General features: G+C 33.1%; 1 protein-coding gene across 1 annotated transcript; it reads right to left on the bottom strand.

Moving 5' to 3' along the window:
* Positions 1–13,555: 13,555 nt before the first annotated feature.
* On the bottom strand, positions 13,556–18,308 carry LOC144572302 (receptor-like cytoplasmic kinase 176). The gene is made up of 6 exons (XM_078321814.1): positions 18,111–18,308; positions 16,421–16,785; positions 15,525–15,660; positions 15,297–15,436; positions 15,069–15,192; positions 13,556–14,255 (listed from the first exon to the last, which is right to left on the bottom strand). Exons 1-6 carry the CDS (start codon positions 18,172–18,174, stop codon positions 13,813–13,815), a joined length of 1,272 nt encoding a protein of 423 aa, XP_078177940.1. The 5' UTR covers positions 18,175–18,308; the 3' UTR covers positions 13,556–13,812.
* Between the last annotated feature and the right edge of the window lie 4,226 nt (positions 18,309–22,534).

Below are 22,534 nucleotides of genomic sequence, written 5' to 3'. Positions count from 1 at the left end.
GGGATATTTGAATTTGTCAAAAGTTCAGAATTCACTTTATACCAGTCTGTGTCTTCTTCTTCTTTTTTTCTTTTTTTTTTCTAAAAGCTCTGGAGTCTTGATGAGGTAATTCCCTAGTCTGAAAGTGCCAATGGAGGAAAGATTCAATGTTGCAATTCAACTGAGATAAATTATGTTAGAGCATCTATAATTAAGATGACATTAAAAAATAGAATTGTGGACTTAGTACAGTTTTGTCTCTTTATAGAAAAGAATAAAGATTTCTTTCCCCCAATTTATTTTCTCCATCCATCCCCCAATCATTAATTATATGAGGGGACCACAACTTCCAGCACAAAAACAAAATAAAACGTGTATCAGTTATTAATAATGTGGGGGACCGCTAACTAACTGGGGGACCACTTATATTTGAAAAAATTTATAACTGATGAGCATAAATATGTATACTTATACACGCAAGTATTAACATCTAATATAGTAAGTATTCATATGTAAGGTATCAAGTATTTATTTAAACAATCTTTCTTATCACATACTCATTTTTTATACATTTTTTTTTCTTACTTCAATGTCGCTCATATTTCTGACAATCTGTGAATTTTTTTGCGAATCTAAAGTCACAGACATTTTCTACGTAATTTTTTATTTCAAATGAGATCCATAATGAAGTACTTTTGAGTTGTCCGCCGGACAAGTATTCATACTTGATATATTATATATTAACACATGCACGCATATGCATCCATATTTACATGTGACAGTTGTAAAATCTATTAAATATTAGGTGATTACCTAAGTAGTTAGTGATCCCCTACTTAATTAGCAGTCCCCACAGGTAATGTATTATGAGGTATGAATACTTGCTCAACAAGATATAAATACTTACACGATGAGGTATGAATACTTGCACGACGGACAACCCGAAAGTATGTCATCATGGATCTCATTTGAAAGAGAAAATTACGTAGAAGACGTCCATGGTTTTATATTTACAAATTTTCTCATAGATCGTCATAAATATTGATGAAATTGAACGGAGAAAAAAAAACCCAACTCTGAAAACGTGTAAAAGATGTGTGTGTGATGTGTCCAGTTTTTTTTTCGAAATACTTGGTATCTTAGGTATGAATACTTGATATATTATATATTAACACTTGTGCACATAGGTATCCATATTTGCACGCGTCAGTTATAAAAATCTATTAAATATTAGGTGGTCCCCAAGTAATTAATGAAGTTCAGTTAGTTAATGGTCCTCACAAGTAGTTATTGACTGGGGGATAAATGGGGAAATTGATGTTTAATTCTCACAGAAAAACATATAAAAATGCTGAAGTGTTTTGAAACCTTTTAATAAAAAAAGCATTAAGAATATATGTCAAGCACTACATAGAAATTAAGTTAATTTTAATTTCTAAACCTTTACATCCATACAATTAGCTTTTAATTTATTTTAGTGATCATGTCAGCAATTATTACTATAGAAAATAATGAGAACCAATAGAAAAACAATTAGAATCAATTTTTTAATTAATATTTTTATAAATTAAAAATTACATTACATTCTAAAAAAAGTAGAATATGAAGTGCTAAACAATACTTTTAGAAATAAAAAAGAAATTCCTCCGAAACTTTTATTTATAATATTAAATAATAATAAATTACAGATAATATCATCACTTTGTTAGAAATAAATTCTAGATATATCATATCTGCTAGATTATCCAGAAGAATACCAGATGAAATATATATCATATTTGGAATTTTCCAAAAAGTGATGTTATATTCTGTATTTTTTTTAATGCTATAAATAAAAATTTCGCCATATGCTCTCGACAACTTTTACTCAATAGTCTGTAATTGAATTGATAAGTGCATGATTTGGGTGTTGTGACTTGTAACAGAGCTTGATATAGACGAATGGTTACAAAGGAACCAGGTATTCTTCAGGAGTTGTGTAAATTATTCTTTATTTATTCCCCAACAGTCAATTACTCTTAAGAAATCATGTTGCATTCAGAATTTCAGACTTCTTAAAATTCAATTAATTATTCCCAGGTGCTATACTGACAGCATCATTTAAAATTTTGAGAACAGGAAGAATTTTTTTTTCTCTAAATATTAATTTTGTCCTTTTACTCTTTTTCTCTTAACTGTTACAATTATAAAAAAAAATAAACAAAGAAAGTTACTTTAACATATATATATATTTTTAATTTTGATAGCTCTCTCTCTCTTATGTACCCAATTACAAGCATTTCAACAAAATACAAAGAGTGAGTCTATGGTACTATGCATATTACGATTTGTTACCGTGCTACAGCTCTATATTCGAGTTTTCAAATCCTAATGGTCGATCCGAAACGTTCATCTTGTTCTCCATATTAATATGTGTTTGGAGACCAAATTTTACATTTTTTGAAATTTTTTTACTATTTTTTTAGATTTATTGAAAATCACTGTTTTTGGATGGTCCAGAATTTTCAGATCAAGTGATTTTCTAAATATCTAAAAAAATAGTAAATTTTTTTCAAAAAAATGTAAAATTTGGTCTCCAAACACATTAATATGGAGAACAAGATGAACGGTTCGGATCGACCGTTAGAATTTGAAAACTCGAATATAGAGCTGTAGCACGGTAACAACCCGTGATATGCATAGTACCATAGACTCACTCAAATACAAATTACATCAACTCGAACTAAAACACTAATATAACAGAGCCTATAAACCAATAAGAGAACAGAAAGAGAATGCATAAAGCATGAGAACCGCACAATCCATGCTCTTGCTCATCTAATCAGATAATAAGTGTACCATGTGTAATCAAAACAATGTAGACATGTAGTCTTGCTTGGGCAGCTGAGAAATGAGATTCTTGATTAAAAGTCTCTCTGTATGTGACAACAATGAAAATTTACAAAACTTAGACATAAAAATCTAAATTTGTATAATCTGTGAGTGTGCTCGCCAATCCATGCAAGACTTGACAGCAACCGGTACAATTGTGACACAAATTATTTTAGCAGGAACCCTCTCAAGTGATTCACTGCTGTAACAAGATTTGGTAATTTAGTTGTTTTATTTTACTCACAATTGTGTCACATATATGCCAGAAAAGAACAAAAAGAGGTGATAAGACTTGATCTTCAATTTAGCTTTAAATAACTCATCTAGATTCTAGACTTGACCTTCACAAAAGATACATTATTACTCGAGTTAATACACAGTGTGCACAGTTTACACAATGTCATGATATATGGATATGCATTAATACTGGCATTTCAATTTTGAGTACCATGCCAGAAAATGACAAAAAGAGGTGATAAGACTTGACCTTCAATTTAGCTTTAAATAACTCATCTAGATTCTAGACTTGACTTTGTTACAACTCATCAAGGCTCAGCCCACTAAAGCCTTCTAGCCCGCGAAGCCCAAAATACAAATCATGTCGATGGCATGCTAGGGTCACGTAGTTTGGATTTACTTTCACGTAGTTTGCATTTTCTTTCATGTTGTTTGTGTGCCTTTGTTTCTTGCATTTCTATTTAAGGATGTGACCCTTGTATCTTAGGAACTAAGAATTAAATGAATGAAAACTTCTGTTATTTAAATTTATCTTTACTATTTTCTATCTTAATTTCCTTTATTTCTTTCAACTTATACAAAAAATACCAAAAATATCCGACCACACCAGTGCTACTTATCTTTTCCTAAGCCAAATCATAACAAATTGGTATCAGAGCCTTGTTCATAGGCCTAGGGAATGCCCATAACACGTCAACAAACCATGGAAGAGCAAGTCGTTGCTGTCCAAGGGCTGCAAGATCAACTAGAGAGCTTGGAGAGAAGAATGGTGAGTTTGATGGATGACAACGCAAATCACAAGGTACAATTAAGTGGGGATCTTGAGGAAAGGTTTAATAAGATTGATGAGTTTATGACCAAGAGTGATCAATTGGTAATGAAACATGACTTAGAAGTATTATTTGCCCGGTACTTGGGGAAACAAGTAGTTAGTGAAGAACCTTGTCCCAATGGTGCTAGTTCCAGTGCACAAACACCATAAACTCCACAAAATCCACCATTTACACAAAACCAAACTCCACAAGGCCCTAACCTCAATCAAAACCTGAACTCTCACAACACTCATCAACGTACTATGAACCAAAACCAAAATACATTTTCCGTGTCATTTTCAAATCCATATAACCAACAAAATGCGACAATAAAACCAAACGTACCGTACAACCAGAACATGATAGTGTTAAATATCCAAAATCAAATTCCAAGAAACATACCCACACTGAGAATTAAATTTCCAGTATTCGATGGGACTAGACCTAGAAGTTGGTTGTACAAATGTGAGAGGTATTTCGAAATATACCAAATTCCACCTTGGCAAAAATTCGAGTTTGCTTCCATTTACATGGTCGAAGAAGCTGAAATATGGTGTCAGGGATTGTGTTTAGAAGGGGGGCAAATGACATGGGAAGTATTTAAGAATGAATTGCTAGAAAGGTTTGAACCCAAATCGAGTATTAGAGTTTTAGGGAAAATAAAAAACTTGAAGCAAGTTGGGGAACTAAAGGCTTACAGGAGTAAGTTTGAAGAATTACGGTTGTTGTTGCTAAGAGAAAACCCAATGTATGACGAGTCATTTTTCACAACCAATTTTTTAACGGGTTTAAAAGAAGAACTGAAGTATATGGTGCTCTTAACCCGGCCAAAGAATCTGAAAGAAGTCTATGAAGCGTCTTCCTATCAGGAAATGCTTCTGGATCAGCAAAAGAAGGCAAGAAATTATATCAAAGCCGCAACCGATCAAGAAACCCTAACTCCAAATCAAAACCAGCCCAATTATCCAATAAACCAACAAGCAAAGCAACAACTCAAGGCAAATCCGAGACCCTCTGACCACTCCGGGCAAAAGCCTAATAGAGACAAGTGCTTTCGGTGCTGGGATAGATGGTTCCCGGGGCACAAATGCCAAGCAAAAAACAATACATGTGTTGCAAGGGGAGGAAGAAGCTTGGCCGGAATATGTGAGTGACGAAGAAGAGGCAGAAATGCAGACCGAACTTGGCCCAAAACAGGAGGATGCTCCTAACGGAGAAGAGGTACAAATTTCATTATATGCCATTAGGGAGGTCAGCTCCACAAATCTGATAAGGCTTCAGGGGAAAATCCAAAATGAACCATTATTGATTTTAGTAGATAGTGGTAGCACTCATAGCTTTGTAAGCCCTCGTATACTCCAAAAAGTAGGCATAGAATCAAAATTTACCACACCAATGTCTATAATGGAGAAGGGAGAGTGTTGGGTAACCCAACTTTATCCCATATGTGAAGAACCCAAAAACGTCATCGTACCAAAACCTCTCCAAAAATTAATTGACATAGACCAAGACTTATTTCATGAACCGAACAACTTACCCCCACCTTGTGCTAACGACCATAGCATACCCATAAAAGAAGAAGCCGTTATGTCCCAAGAAGAAAAACTCATTACCATTCTTAGCAAGGCATTAGGACCCAAGAATGCAGGCCTTTCAACCTACAAGAAGGGCCAACGCAATGTGGTTCCAGAGATTCTCTCACAACAACCCAGGCCCAACCAACCAACAGAATCACACAAAAAGGCGCAAATCAATTTATTAGGTGAATCCCAACTACACCCAGTGTTCCATGTATCACAGTTGAAGAAGAGCTACGGAGCTAATCCAGTAGATCTCGTATTGCCACCCGTAGGCCCAGATGGAACATTCAAGGTGGAGCCTGTTGCAATCTTGGACCAACGAACTCTCAAGCTCAGAAATCGTTCCATTGACCAAGTCAAGATCCTCTGGTCCAATATACTTGAATCGGATGCCACTTGAGAGGATGCCAATTTCCTCAAACATCAATTTCCCAACTTTCATCCTTGGGGTCAAGGATTTGCTGAGGGGGAGGCAATGTTACAACTCATTAAGGCTCAGCCCACTAAAGCCTTCTAGCCCGCGAAACTCAAAATACAAATCGTGCCGATGGCATGCTAGGGTCACGTAGTTTGCATTTACTTTCACGTAATTTGCATTTTATTTCATGTTGTTTGTGTGTCTACTCATGTGTTGTGTGTCTTTACTCATGTCGTTTGTGTACCTTTGTTTCTTGCATTTCTATTTAAGGATGTGACCCTTGTATCTTAGGAACTAAGAATTAAATGAATGAAAACTTATGTTATTTAAATTTATTTTTACTATTTTCTATCTTAATTTCCTTTATTTCTTTCAACTTATACAAAAAATACCAAAAATATCCGACCACACCAGTGCTACTCATCTTTCCCTAAGCCAAATCATAACAGATCTTCACAAAAGATACATTATTACTCGAGTTAATACACAATGTGCATAGTTTACACAATGTCATGATATATAGATATGCATTAATACTGGCATCTCAATTTTGAGTACCATGCCAGAAAAGGACAAAAAGAGGTGATAAGACCTGACCTTCAATTTAGCTTTAAATAACTCATCTAGATTCTAGACTTGACCTTCACAAAAGATACATTATTACTCGAGTTAATACACAATGTGCACAGTTTACACAATGTCATGATATATAGATATGCATTAATACTAGCATTTCAATTTTGAGTACCATGCCAGAAAAGGACAAAAAGAGGTGATAAGACTTGACCTTCAATTTAGCTTTAAATAACTCATCTAGATTCTAGACTTGACCTTCACAAAAGATAAATCTCATCTAGACTAACCTCTTCAATGCTGGTGCTATGATCAATTGACAGCTGATGTGCAATGCAACTAAACCAGCTCCATCTCTTTCCATCCCCTCCATTTCCCCATCCTCTCCATTCCCACCATTACTTGCACATTGCGCGATAATAGCCCTACTGACTACTGTTTCCAACATTCATCACATACAAATGCCAGAGGGGAAATATATATATATATTTATAGATAATTCTAATAGTAGCCTACATCCCTATTCTCTGGGTCTATGCAAATGCAATCAGAGCTACTGAGCTAACTAGATCTTGTAATCTTTGATCCAACTGTTATGTCCTCTCTAGCTTTCTCGCTCAGTTTCAGTGACTGAAAGGAGAAAAATGCCAAGACAAAGGAGATAGAGCATTGCTGTTTTTAGGCTATGAGAGCATTCAATGCCTCGACTATTCGTACTAAACCTTGCTGTAAGCCATATAAATAAACTGGATTTTTTTCATAAACCATAATTAATAAATAGATTTTTACTAAACCAGCATGATTATTTTTTTTTTCGAAAAACCACAAAAGCCGAATTGTCAATTCGGTCTCTCAGCTTTTTTTTTTCAAACAAAAAAAAATTAATCTGTAACTTCAGAAAAAGGAATCTTGTTGTGAATTCCAAGCCGAATTGCCAATTCCTTTTTCAATTTCAAGCCGAATTGCCAATTCCTTTTTTTACAAACCAAAAACCAGATATGAATTCAATAAAAACTAATCTATAACTTCAGAAAAAGGAATAAATTGAATGAATCTTGTTGTGAATAATGAAAAAAAATATGTTAAAAGTACAATTTTATGTATGAAATTTAGATGTAAAAGTCTAACCTAACATAACGAATTTATTGATGTCTTACCGCAATAATAGTTTATGTTTTCATACTAGTGATATTTTTCTCTTGAACTTTAGTGGTTGCCACCTAAACTTAAAAATTATAAAAAAAATTCACAAATTAATATTTATGTTAATGTTAACTGTTAAGAAATACTTTATAACGTACCATAATTTACCTTTTTCATAAACAATATACTGATGCACAAGACTTATATAAATATTAAGATATTAATTAAGGATAATATGATATTAAAACATTAAAAAAAATTGTATTCAGCATTCAACTCTTAAAATAGTACTATAGTAGTGTCACAAAAGAAAAAAAACCAAGAAGTCATTTTATTCATTTCTTTTTCAAATAGCTTTTAAGAATTTTCTTTTACATATTTGATACAAGTTTTAATTAAATTCCTATCATAATTATGATTCTAAAGAAAAGTAAATTAGGTATGAAGAGTAAAAAATTTATCTCTACATTTAATATTTTAATTGTTGCTTTCAAAATAACACCTTCCTTCATTAAGTATGAAAAGTGATTGTCTATAATTCTTTTTATTAGTAAATATTGGAGGTCAAGTCATCCAATTATTTAATATCCACAAAAAATTATCTCTTTCAAATTTCAAACTTGCGACCTCGCACACAAAGAGCAATGCTTTTGTCACTATATCAAATGTTAGTTCTCGTCTATCAAAAAATTAGCTAGCGCGATTAGCACATGAGATTTATATTTTTAGATTAATCACGGAAAAAAAAAATTTAGGAAAATAATACAATAATGTGATGCAAAAAAAATATTGTAAGTTTGTAACCAGCAAGAACGCACTCACAATTTATGTGTCGACTACCTTTTGAAAAGTTGAAACAAGACAGAAAGAAAGAAAGAAGAAAAAGGAGGCATGAAAAAGATGCCATAGTCACAGAGACTTCCAAGATGGCGTCTCATGGATACAAATTATGCAAAGTACTGAAATAAATACAGGTCAACAACAACATGCCGTGCTATTTAGTTGATTTTGATTACGATATATTGGGCTCAAAATTCACATGAATAAACGCTGACGCCTACATAGAGACATCAAGGGTTGCAAACGAATTCAGTTCGAGTTCGAATCAATTTTTAACCGAACTGGTTTGAAATTAAAGTAGGGTTTCGAACTGAAAATGAGAGTTCGAGTTTGATTCGGTGCGATGCGAACTAGTTTTGAACCGAATTAGTTCAAAATTGCAGCAGAGTTTCAAACCGAGTCAGACTCAATTCGGAGCAATTTCGAATCAAACTGGGTTTGATTCATTTCAAAACCGAACTAGTTTGATTTATTTCGAACTGATTTTTTTTTTCGGAATTGAACTCAATCGAATCACGAGCTACGAGCTTTTTGTTTGTGCACCCCCAGACATGCATAATGCATTCTGTGTTTCAATTTGGGCTATGGAAAACTACCATTTTGGGTTGTGTTATATTTCCAAGATTCATGGGCCAATTTGGGCTGATTTCTAATAAAATGCTAAATGTTTAATTGTAATTTAGTGGTTATAATTCTATTTTACACACTATGACACTATACATTTTATGTTTCAACTCTTTTTAATCTTAATTTTCTAGTTCTGTCTCTGAATGCATCCGCTCGAATTTTGATGCATAAAGGAAGAGAAGTATGAAGCTTGTACAAATTGACATATCAGATTAAATATGAATCTAGTTTTCTTTATATTATTAAGTGTAAATTTGATACAAGTATGACATTTGTACTAAAAGATTTGCACATAATTAATGTTCATCACGTGGATACCATTTACAATTTGAATTTATAGAGGATTTACATTTTTTTGATGCATTAAAATTAATGGTTGAAACAGATATATGTGGAGATGTTGGCGTTGCTACAGCCTACATATCCCAAAACAAAAATATAAAATGAAATCAGTACAGTCACAGAAGTCGCTACAACATATTAGGCCCAATCCAATCCAATAAGGAGAACATGTTAGGCCCAATATGTTTTCAACACGCATTTCTTAAGCCCAATCTAGTAACAATTACAATTGTTGTAAATACTAAATAGTATTTGTTTTGGTTTTATTATTTACGAGTTTAACCAATTTTTCTACATATTTCTTATTTCTTTTTAAGTGTAAAAAAATAATTATAATCAAATGATATTAAAAAATTATAATTTCTATTTGTTTTAAAAGAAATGGACGAAAATGCCCCTAAATTTTGAAGAACTCTTTCTGTTTTTTTATCCATCAATGAACAAAGAACTAAGAGAGCGATTGGGATAGTGAATTTAGATGATTTTGTTCGATAGGCATTGCTTATATATATACATAGAACTATGAGTGAGTCTATGGTACTATGCATATCACGGGTTGTTACCGTGCTACAGCTCTATATTCGAGTTTTCAAATCCTAACGGTCGATCCGAACCGTTCATCTTGTTCTCCATATTAATATGTGTTTGGAGACCAAATTTTATATTTTTTGAAATTTTTTTACTATTTTTTTAGATATTTAGAAAATCACTTGAACTGAAAATTCTGGACCATCCAAAAACAGTGATTTTCAATAAATCTAAAAAAATAGTAAAAAAATTTCAAAAAATGTAAAATTTGGTCTCCAAACACATATTAATATGGAGAACAAGATGAACGGTTCGGATCGACTGTTAGAATTTGAAAATTCGAATATAGAGCCATAGCACAGTGCCAAATCGTAATATGCATAGTACCATAGATTCACTCTAGAACTATTATATTTCAGATCAATTTATAAAATCTATAATCAATTTTATGAGACCACCTCTCTAATCTTCTATCCAGTTTTAATTAAATTCCTTTGATTCTCTGTTTCAATTCGACTTCCACAACTGCAATCAAATCAATTGAGACTTGAGAGTGGTAACGTCACCCACTAAAAATTCCTCTCGTGTAATAAAATAAAGGGTAAATTTCGCTGGAGGTCACTAAACTTTGTTATTTGTCACGAATTGGTCACTCAACTTTGATTTGTCCCTTTTGAGTCACTCAACTTTGTTATTTGTTCCAATCAAGTCACTCAACATTTTCCATCCAAATTTTTAACGGAATATGCTAATTCCGTTAGTTTTTTGGATGGAATATGTTAATTCCGTTAAAATTTTGGATGGAATGGGTATATTCCGTTAATTTTTTGGACGGAATAGGAATATTCCGTTAAAAATTTGGATGGAAAACGTTGAGTGACTTGATTGGGACAAATAACAAAGTTGAGTGACTCAAAAGGGACAAATCAAAGTTGAGTGACCAATTCGTGACAAATAACAAAGTTTAGTGACCTCCAGCGAAATTTACCCTAAAATAAAATAAAAAAATCTAGCAAAAGTCCAAAAGTCAAAACCGAATTAAGATTTAAGATATCATTCCAAACAAAGCACGGGGTGGGGTCCACAACTGGTACCCCGACCGGCACCAATATTGGCACGGCATTTTGCCAGATGAGTTCACCTCTTCTTCCTACGACCTACATCCTTTGCCTCTACGTCAATTTCAACTGGGAGGTGGGGGTCCCACTGCACATTCACATTGACATTGAGTCGAAGAGTAGGACCTGAGGCATGGGGCCCGGCATGAGGTTCACCTATCGTCTCCTCCACCAGTAGACCGATAGATTGACCTCAAAATTTGCAACTTGTATATGTACACTGTACTATTAGTCACACAAGGAGAGACATGGAGAAGAGAGAAGCGTTCTTCAAAATTTAGGGGCATTTTCGTCCATTTTTTTAAATATAGGAATTATATTTTTTTACTATTATTTGATTAGGATTAATTTTCTTTTTACGCTCAAGGAGAAATAAGAAATATGTAGAAGAGTTGAATCCGTATCACCTCAGGTACCTGAGCTGCAAGCTATAAATCTAAACCGTTCTTTTCATGTGGCACGAATCTCAAAGCAAACCCCCCCATAGTCACAATCGATTTCGGATTTAGTTTGGCCCAACTGGGATTAATCTGGGCCGTTTGTTCTTTTAATTTGCGTCTCAGATACCTGGGCGGATACGCACTCAGAAGAGTTGGAGGATATATACAATATATTAAACTCTATAGAAGTAAATAAGAAAACCAAAACAAATTGAGGGGCATATGAAAAATTAACTGTTTAAAAAAATATCTGATTTAGACAAAATAGCTCAAGCAGATCTTAATCATGAAATAATGCAACTAATAACACTAACAATTTCCAACTCCCACTCGTTGTATTAGCTAGTTTTAGGAGCAGATCTACATTTATTCGTACGGATGTTAAACTACTCTATGATTTTAAAATTTTAGTTATGTATATTAAAATTTAATTGAATTTTACTTTTTTAGGACTTTTTATATAACCTAGCCCCTCATAAAATATCACATGTCTACTTGTGGTCTAGTGGTTATAACTTATTTTGTCATTGTAAAGAGCTTGAGTTCAATTCTTACTAGCAACATATTATTCATTTTAAAATTTAGCAACTCCTATTATGATTTATGAATTTCTAGATCCGCCCTGACTAGCTTCAGTTAGGTTCGGCAAAAAAAAAAATTGTTACTAACAATTTTGCTCGAGATCAACTCGTAATTAGCTGGTTTAGTTCGTCATTAGCAAGTTCAAGCTTGATTCAACTCAGCTCGTGTTGATTTCGCTCGTTTCTTAACTCGTTATAATAAAAAGATGAAATTATGCTTTTAACTCTCTCACTATTTCTTTTTGTGTTCATTATGAGAGGATAAAACTTGTTACAAGAAAAAAAAAATTATCTTCTGACTAATCATCTATGAGCAAATTACATCATCAAACCAACTAAATTTTTTTTATCTAACATAACTCAATAAACGAACGAACTGTTAATAAATTAGCTTAACTAGTTTCAGTATGAACCGAGTTCAAACTTTACCTGACTCAAACTCAACTTGTTTACAAAAATTGCTGTTCCAAATTCCCTGCTATTAATTCAGCTCCGTTTTCACAAAAAGTTGCCCATGTTTTTATCACATGTGCTTTTTACACAATCTGAATTTTTTATATGATTTACCAGTTAACAAGTAGAGAATTGACGCATTGTATAATATATAAGACGCGTGATGACAATGGTTGACGAATTTCTCAACAATAATTAATAAGCGTCGCTTTTATTGAGCATGAGATTAATTAGAGTCAAAACTAGATGTGGTTCTCATTAAATAAACATCTATTATTTTAATTCTTTCTAAAGTCTTATACTACAACGCGTGGAAAATTTGTTAATTTTCTCTAACTAACCGTGTTCACATTTCCACTTGATATGATATTGATATCTTTAATTGGATTTGTTTTTATTCTCTTCTTTGGACATCCTTCTCTTTGAGTCTCTTGTCAGAATATTAAATTTGAAAGCAATATATTTTGTTAGTGTCTTAATTTAAACGCGGTATGTATGACAACGAAATGAAATGCTTTGACTTTGTCAAGGAAAAGTACAAGTTTGACTAGAGTAGCGTCAAAACGGTACAGTTGGTACTAGAGAAAAGGAAATTGTTTTCTTGCTCAATTGTTAATGATTTTAGCTAGGGACAAACAAATTCTTACCATCACATTCTTTTTAACTTGATTTACAAGTTAGAAAATTGGAAAGCTACCTAGCTGCTTGATTTACAAGTTAGAAAAACTTGTCCAACCTTAGGAGACAGCAAACTGGTATTTTCACTGTTTGTCATACTCATATCTGTACTATTTGCCAGTAAAATCAAAGCATTTTTGTGTGTTAGTGTTGACTTACGAATATTGATTTTACAAGTCAAATTATGATTTAAACAAGAATTTTTTTTTTCTAGTTCTAGTGTCAATCATCTAACATAAAAATTAAGGTCAATTAAAAAACTATTATAGAAAACATTTGCAGAAGTGTCAAGGTAAAAACAACATACATATCATAAGACTAATAAACTTACTCAGCTAATGAATCATTACATATTTCATTGTTGTATTATACAAACAGTTTACAACATTCTTTTAGCAACAATTTTACATTAACTTGAATTTCAGGCCTCATGCTAATTTACTTTCTAGCAATTCGACCAAATAAAACACCACCGAGAGTACAAGAGTACACTGACCATCATCTTTTTTAATAAAAACAACAAACAATGCAAAATAAAATCAAAATTGTGGTTAATAAGTAACTAACTACTTACAAATTCGACCAATGAGACCTATCGATGATTGGTCCATCCAGCACGTACTCCCGACCCGTGCCTTGGATTGTGCAGTGATCGCCCGTTTGGTGAAACCTTACCGTGGCCTCGATCTCTTGTGGCAGCCTGCTTTATGTCCCTTGATCTAGCACCCTTCATGGCCTCAATTTTCTCTAACTTCTCCACCACTTCTTTCATAGATGGTCGGTTTTTCGGCTCACTTGCGAGGCAATTTAGGCTTAGGTCGGCTGCCTCGAGGGCCGCTTTTGACGGATATTTACCCTCTAAGCGTGGATCCATTAGTCGGGCCAGTCTACGCCTATCAGAGAGTAAAGGTTTGGCCCATTCAACCAGGCTTAACTGATTAGACGGGCGGTTTGGGTCTAGTGCCCGTTGACCCGATAACATCTCAAGTAACACCACTCCGAACCCATACACATCACTCTTCACGTATAGATGACCTGAATGAATTTAAGAGATGGTTATGCTAGTATTATATAGTGTATGACCTGAGCAAAAATAGAAATGTCAACTATGCCCTTAAATAGACTTGTTACATGCTAATTCCTAGGTTGTGGGGTTCCTTGGTTATTCTCAGACCCAGCAATAATACACACATATAAAAAAGAGATGAGATAAGGTACCTCTTACAAGTAGGGATGTAAATACATGCCCATGACTAGTCACATCGTGATTTGAATCACGTTTTGTGCACTGTCGTGATCAAATTGGGATGGACGATCATGGCATGTTAGTCACAGTCCTGCTCACGCGTGAGTTTGTGACTTGCGTGATCACGTGCAGTGCGTGCCATTTTCTGAAGGATGACACGCAAGTCATGACACATGATCGGCACATGTGTCGTGCCATACCCGATCACGGCATCAATTTTTTACATCCTACTTAAAAAGGAAAACCAATATGTAGTGCCATTTGGCCTTTTATTGGTAGCCACTAGGCAAGAGATTCATGTACCAGTGACATAGTTGTGGTACTAAGTTTGGTGCGCATATGTCAACCTTAGTGGGCAAAACGCAATGGCAGCAAAGTTTGTCAGAAGATATTATGGGACTCCCAAATCCCAATTCCCAATTCCCATGAAGTGCCTCCTATCTATATCAAATTAAGGCACTTTTGTTACATGACATTAATTAACTGTGCTTAAACACCAAAGTCAACCTATTGTGATTTGCACTGATTTTTCTTTACTTTCTGGATCTGTAGATTTATTGTACCAATGGTACGCAGTGAGAAAACAACATAACAACACGTACCAGTAGCAACATACTCTGGTGCTGCGTATCCATAAGTTCCCATAACCCGGGTGGTCACATGTGAGTTACTGCCAGTGGGCCCCAGCTTTGCCAATCCAAAATCCGATAATTTGGCGTTATAGTTCTATGGAAGATTTAAATAGTTGGTCAAAATTAGATCATTTACAACACAAGAATAAGTAAAACAAAAAAACAAAACTTATGTTTTATGGGAAAGAGAGAATTTACCGAGTCCAAGAGAATGTTAGAAGCCTTGAAGTCTCGGTAGATGACTTGTCTCTCTGAGGTGTGGAGAAATACAAGACCCCGAGCAGCGCCTATTGCTATTTTTATTCTCAGATCCCAAGACAATGGCTCATATGTACCTCCTATACACCATATATATACCACAATAAATAAACAAATATGTTCCTTCTATAAAATAATGAATGTAGTTATGTACTATGGTAAACTTACTTCTAAAGAGGTGGTTTTCTAAGCTTCCTCTGGGCATGAATTCATACACAAGTAATAGATCTTTATCTTCCCAACAATAACCGAGAAGTTTGACGAGATTTGGGTGCGAAAGTCTTCCCAAAAAATGCACCTCTGACTGCATGCGTTCAAATTGAGTAAATAACAAATTTTAATATATTTTCTAAACTAATTAAAAGCCTAAGAAAAGGTACAAAAGATCAGACTGATGGCCTTAAAGTGCCTAACTAAAGTCCTTTTATTATGGTCTTATCTTGTTTTGAAATAGTTTCCTTTTAACTTTTTAGGTACTTTTATGCTTTAAATATTAATTTCTGATCAAACACTTAAACTTTAAATATCTACTTGTGGAGTTCTCCATTATAACAGTTACTTTTTCTTTTTGTCTGCATCAGGAGAAAATAACAAGTTGCTCCTTTTTTCATATAGTGGACATAGTAATCAATCAACATCATATAATTTTTACAATATAGAAAAGCCCGGAAATAGTTATAAAATGTAACTACATAAAAAATAACATCAATGCCTTTTCTATTACTATAATACTGATTAGAAATTAACCATTTTGCTCCTTTTTTTCAAACATAACAATCATAAATTTTATAAGTTAACAATTTTTCGGGTAAAAAGGCCGAAGCCCTGTTCCATTAAATATAACAAAGTTAAGTTACATATGGTAATGTTGTCAGTTAACAATTCTGACACCATTATTAAGAAAGGATTAAAGTAAACAATTTTTTTAACCTTTATTATTCTCTGCCTCATAATGACTATTTTATCCCTCCTCTAAAACGAAATAGTATCATTTTATCAATCAATGAAAGGTGCTTCTAAGATGGATAAAGAGTAAAAACACAAACGAAATAAGAACCCAATACCTGCCATTCTTCAAGCCCTTGCAAGCTTTCCGGGTTCAGCTTCTTAACCGCAATAACGAGCCCAGACCCGCTTCGTGTCGGATTCAGTGTTTTCTCATCGACCCACCCCTTGAATACCCGTCCGAACCCACCTTCTCCCAAAACAGTATCGGGTTTGAAATTCTTCGTTGCACTACGCAGCTCCGTGAAGGTAAAGATCCTTAAGTTTGGGTTTTCTAAAATGCGGCCTTCAGGGCATAATTGGTCATCCAATCCGGATCCAGACCCAGTAGAGGGGTTGAAGGTGCTGGTACTGAGGGAGGAGAGCTTACTTGTGTTAGTAGTACTTGTGCTGTTGCTGCTTGTTTTTGATGTGTTGTATGGGCCTAGAGAGAGAGAAGAGAGAGATAGAGGAGTGGAGATGGATAAATAAATTGTTAGCGCATTTTGGTAGAGAATTTAATAACTGAACTTATGATACTTGACCTGCTGGTACTGATACTGATACAGAGTATGGTACACTGACTGGTGCATCCCTGCTACAACATTTTGGTCAATATGTTGATAACAAAAAAGTACAGAAAAATACATCATTATTTGGTACCAAAGAGCTAAAAACATATCAACATAAAAATTTAACCAAAATGTGGTAATATTCATATTACACAACGGCTAGCACTATGGACTCATATCTCTTATTTTAAAGTCCAAACAGTCAATCTGAATCGTTCAACTTGATCTTCATATGAAAACATACTTACAGGCTGAATTTTACATTTTTTAGAATTTTTTTTCCTATTTTTTAAATTGATAGAAAATCACTTGATTTAAAAATTCTTGACTCTCCAAAAGCAACCATTTTGTACTATACAAAATATAGTAAATAATTCTACAAAAAAAAAATAATAAGAAAAATAAAAAAAAACTTATTTGGTAAAGAGCTAAAAAAAACAAATATGGGAATTAAAGTTTAAAATTGGTAGGCCATTGGTTGGTTGGTGTCATGATCAAATAATTAAAGAGTTCAGAATAAAACTGCTTCGGGTCCAATTTTGCAGTCAAATGTTTGAAAGTTGAAATTCATGCAGTTGACTTAGAAAGAGAAAGATGGAGTGAGAGATGGGTCTGGTAAAATTTCATGTGAGACCCTAAAACAAAATAAATTGTTTAACAACAATAGAATTTCATGTGAGACCCTAAAACACTTTACAGGAGATGCATAATTCTGAAAAGATGAGAAGAAGGCAGTTTGTGTACAGAATAAAATTTTCAAGTTTTGCTGGGTTGTAGCGAATATTTTCTATAAAAATGGGCTGTTAAGATAATTCTAATTTTCTAAACATGTAAATGAAATTACCCCACAAAACAAAGTTGTATTTTAAGAAGATACTCAATTCAGAGATGATTTTAGGAAAAAAGAATTATGAGAATTAGACACAACTGACTCGCTAATTAACTGAAAACGAAAGTGAAGTTGAAAAACACGGAACTTTTAAGCAGGAGGAATCAGTAAAGCAACAATGGTAGCATTCAAGCAAATGGAATTGCCAAAATAAATTGAGAAACAGAAAAGGAAAATCGTATAATAACAGAACTACTTTATAAAATCAACAATTGAGCAAATATAGCTCTGAAGAAACAAAAAAACATTACATTTGTCACAGAGGAAAACAACTTAACCAAAAATGGAATCTAATTGCTTAAAAAATACCTGGGCTAGATGGGGTTATGTGTAGTGGAGACTTGGCAGAAAAAGCGCCGCAACAGTTCCCCATCTCTCTCTCTCTCTCTCTCTTTGTCTCGCTCTCTCTTTCTCTCTGTGTGAGAGAGAGCAAGCAAAGGAAGGAAATAGGAAAAGATAAAAGGTTTGAAAGGTAGCGCGAAAGAGGAAAGGAAAGTGCGCAAACGCGACACCAAGAGTTTGAGAGTCAAGTCTGTATGGTACTGTGTACTAGTTATAAATAAATAAAATAGCCAAAGTTTCTCCCTAATTTTCCAACTTTGACCATTCAATTTCACAGAATTATAGACAGACAATGTTATGACTTATGATGTGTCATGAGTGATGTGTCCCATTATTTATAATTTATAATTGAATAATTATTTCTGTATTCGTGCTACAGTATCCGTACAGTATCCGCGCTACAGTAACTATGCTACAGTACCCGCATTTAGATAAATAATGTATTATGGTCCCCACTAATTATTATTCTTAAAAGATATTATATAGTCTCAACTAATTATTATTCTAAAATTTTAGCAGCACCCTTTCAAAGCCTCGGCACTAATTCCGCGTCAATATTTCTCTAACAAAAATAGTTGACCTCATAAAAATAAATACTTCAGTGCATAGATATAAATACTTTCAATACTTAGATATTAATACTTTCAGTGTCATATGTAAAAAGAGGAGGGATCTAATTACAACATTATGGCAGTTTAGGTCCCCACAAGCAGTTATGTAAAAATTACAACATTATTTACTATATAGATATAAATACTTGTGTTCTTTGAACTATATACTTCAAGATTTTACTATTAATATTAAAAAAAAAAGTTATAGATCTGGAATGACTGCGGTCCCCACAAGCAATTATGGCAGTTTAGGTGCGGGTACGACGTCAGAAATTTCAAAAAAAGGTGCGGGTACGATTATTTAAAATTAATTAATTTATCATTTACATTGTTTACTATATAGATATAAATACTTGTGTTCTTTGGACTACATGCTTCAAAATTTGACTATTAATATTAAAAAAAAAGTTACAGATCTGAAGTGCAGTTATGGCAGTTTGGTTCCCACAAATAATTATGGCAGTTTAGGTGCGGGTACTGTACGGGTACTGTAGCGCGGGTACTCATATCAGCTCCCTTTATAATTTCGACGACAAACGAAAGACATGAACCGGCCTGTAAGGATTGTGTGTTTCGTTGCGGTTACAGGATTATGTTCTGTAACAGCTTATGTATTGCTACGGTGCTACCTACCTATCTAAAGAATTCGTATCCCCTCAGCCTCAGGTTACCTGACTGAGTAGAATTGAATCGGACGGTCCAAAAATAGATTGGCACGCATCTCAAAACACAAATAATCCTGCCCCGCTGTCATCCCGAATTCTGACCGACTGAGAGTAAATCTGAGCCGTCCATTTCAATTGTGTTGAGTCAGGTACCTCCCCTATCTAAATAGAAATCGAAGGCAAGACTGCAAGAGCGAGTATAAGGCCAGAATAAAAAATAGACCTAATTTTATAAAGAGGAGGGATCAAGTTACAACACTTGAAAGTTACAACACTTGAAAGTTACAACAAAGTTACAACATCATTTTTTTTCATTTTCAAAGTCCAAATCGTCGATCCAAACCGTTAGATATTCAATCTATATTAAAATGTGCTTACAGACCAAATTTTACATTTTTTGAAATTTTTTTGCTATTTATTAAGATGGGTACAAAATTGCTGTTTTTTAATGGTGCAGAATTTTAATAAAAACAGCGATTTTGTACCCATCTTAATAAATAGCAAAAAAATTTCAAAAAATGTAAAATTTGGTCTGTAAGCACATTTTAATATAGATTGAATATCTAATGGTTTGGATCGACGATTTGGACTTTGAAAATGAAAAAAAATGATGTTGTAACTTTGTTGTAACTTTCAAGTGTTGTAACTTGATCCCTCCTCTTTTATAAATATTCTAAGCTATAACTATATTTTGTCATTTTTTTCTAAAAAAAAATATACTAAGAAGATCTATTTTTTTTTTTAAAAAAAAAAATGAGCTAAGAGAGACTCGGCCATTTTTATTAATATCCCTAAAAAAAATCAAAATTTTAAAAATGCCCCTGTCTCCCATTTTTTTTTAAAAATGCCCTGACCGCCAGAATTACGGGCGGCCCAAAACACAAGCGGAGCGCCCGTGGCTGGGGTGCTCCATGGTAACTAGCGGGGCGCCCGTGGCTGGGGCGCCCCATGGCCCTTTTTTTTTTTTTTTAGTATTTTGATTTGAATAATTTTGTGAAAAAAAGTTTTCTTATTTAGAGTGTATGCCAAAAAATAAAATATTTGATATATTTACGAAGTGATGTCGTAAATTTTTATAACTTTGATTTTTTTTTTTTTTGTGAACTTTGATTTTATTTGTCAGTTGGATATCACAAGTCTAAATATAATACTAATAAGAACTTGGCCTTTATTATGATTTTTATAATATATGTATAATATACACATATACATATACATATACATACACAGACACATATACACAGACATACACATATACACACATACACATACACACACATACACATACACATATACACAATTACACATACACATACACACATACATACACACATACATACACACATATACATATACTAGTATTTTGATTTAAATAATTTTGTGAAGAAAAAGTTTTATTGTTTAGAGTGTATGCCAAAAAATAAAACATTTGAATATATTTATGAAGTGATGTTGTAAATTCATATAATATGAAATAATTTTTTTTTTACCAAATTGATTTTCAGTTGTTCGTATAAAAGTTATACAGATTCAATTAATTTTATGTATAGATATTTTCTTATAATTTTGAACGAAAATTTTAACTGAGAATTTTTATTTTTTATTATGTATGCACATATATGTTGATGAATGTCATTTGGAGATGCAATATGTTGGAGATCTTTAACCAAGAGACATCATGTCATGGATCACATGCATACTCTTTTTTTGATATGTTGGATCTAATACGCCTTAGTTTGTATGAAATTTCGGTTCAAATTAGATCATAACCAAGCATTTTGGCAATTTGAGCCCAACTTGCTGAATTTTGGGCCAAACCTTGATCATGTGGTTACTAAGTGGTAAGAACATAACTTTTATACAAACATTGTATTGGATCCAGAGGAGTATATGTTATGTTTTATCACATGAGATAGCATGTGTACAAAAGACAATATGTATATATGTTGCATGAATTGTAATCTTCTACCTTTTTTTGTCACTAACTAATATTAAATTATAATTGTATTATGGACCAAAGCAAAAATGTATGTGTATGTGTATACTAATATTATTTGTTAGTTGGATATCACAAGTCTAAATATAACACTAATTAAGGACTTGACCTTTATTCAAAATAGTAGTTTAGAGCTACTAAAATAGTATGTGTATATATGTAGCTTTGTATATGTATATATGTATATGTATATGTGTATGTGTGTGTATGTGTGTGTGTATGTTTGTGTGTGTGTGTGTGTATGTATATGTGTATATGTGTATATTATACATATATTATAAAAATCTTAATTAGTGTTATATTTAGACTTGTGATATCCAACTGTCAAATAAAATCAAAGTTCACTGAAAAAATAAAAAATAAAAAATCATAGTTATAAAGAGTTACGACATCACTTCATAAATATATCAAATGTTTTATTTTTTGGCATACACTCTAAACAAGAAAACTTTTTCTTCACAAAATTATTTAAATCAAAATACTAGTATATGTATATGTATATGTGTATATGTGTATATTATACATATATTATAAAAACCATAATAAAGGCCAAGTCCTTATTAGTGTTATATTTAGACTTGTGATATCCAACTGACAAATAAAATCAAAGTTCACCAAAAAAATAAAAATTTAAAAATTAAAGTTATAAAAATTTACGACATCACTTCGTAAATATATCAAATATTTTATTTTTTGGCATACACTCTAAATAAGAAAACTTTTTTTCACAAAATTATTCAAATCAAAATACTAAAAAAAAAAAAAAAAAAAAGGGCCATGGGGTGCCCCAGCCACGGGCGCTCCGCTTGTGTTTTGGGCCGCCCGTAATTCTGACGATCAGGGCATTTTTTAAAAAAAATGGGAGACGGGCATTTTTAAAATTTTGATTTTTTTAGGGATATTAATAAAAATGGCCGAGAGAGACCAGTGTCATCTCCAAAGTCAATTGAATCCGCTCCTGTTCTCAACTAGAAAACATTATCCACTATATTCTTCACCATTGAGAAATATTCTCGGATTCTATGTCAATCTTTTTTTAATAATACATTATAGTTCTCATTAATTATATAATTTCTTTTTTTAATCTTCGCATTCATTTCCGTGTTATCTTTCATGGAT

Source organism: Carex rostrata, chromosome 20 (assembly GCF_964058835.1).
Source record: "Carex rostrata chromosome 20, lpCarRost1.2, whole genome shotgun sequence".
In the NCBI taxonomy this organism is placed as follows: Eukaryota; Viridiplantae; Streptophyta; class Magnoliopsida; order Poales; family Cyperaceae; genus Carex; species Carex rostrata.
The sequence above is the reverse complement of the archived record's forward strand: the minus strand, read 5'-3'. Positions and strand labels throughout refer to the sequence as shown.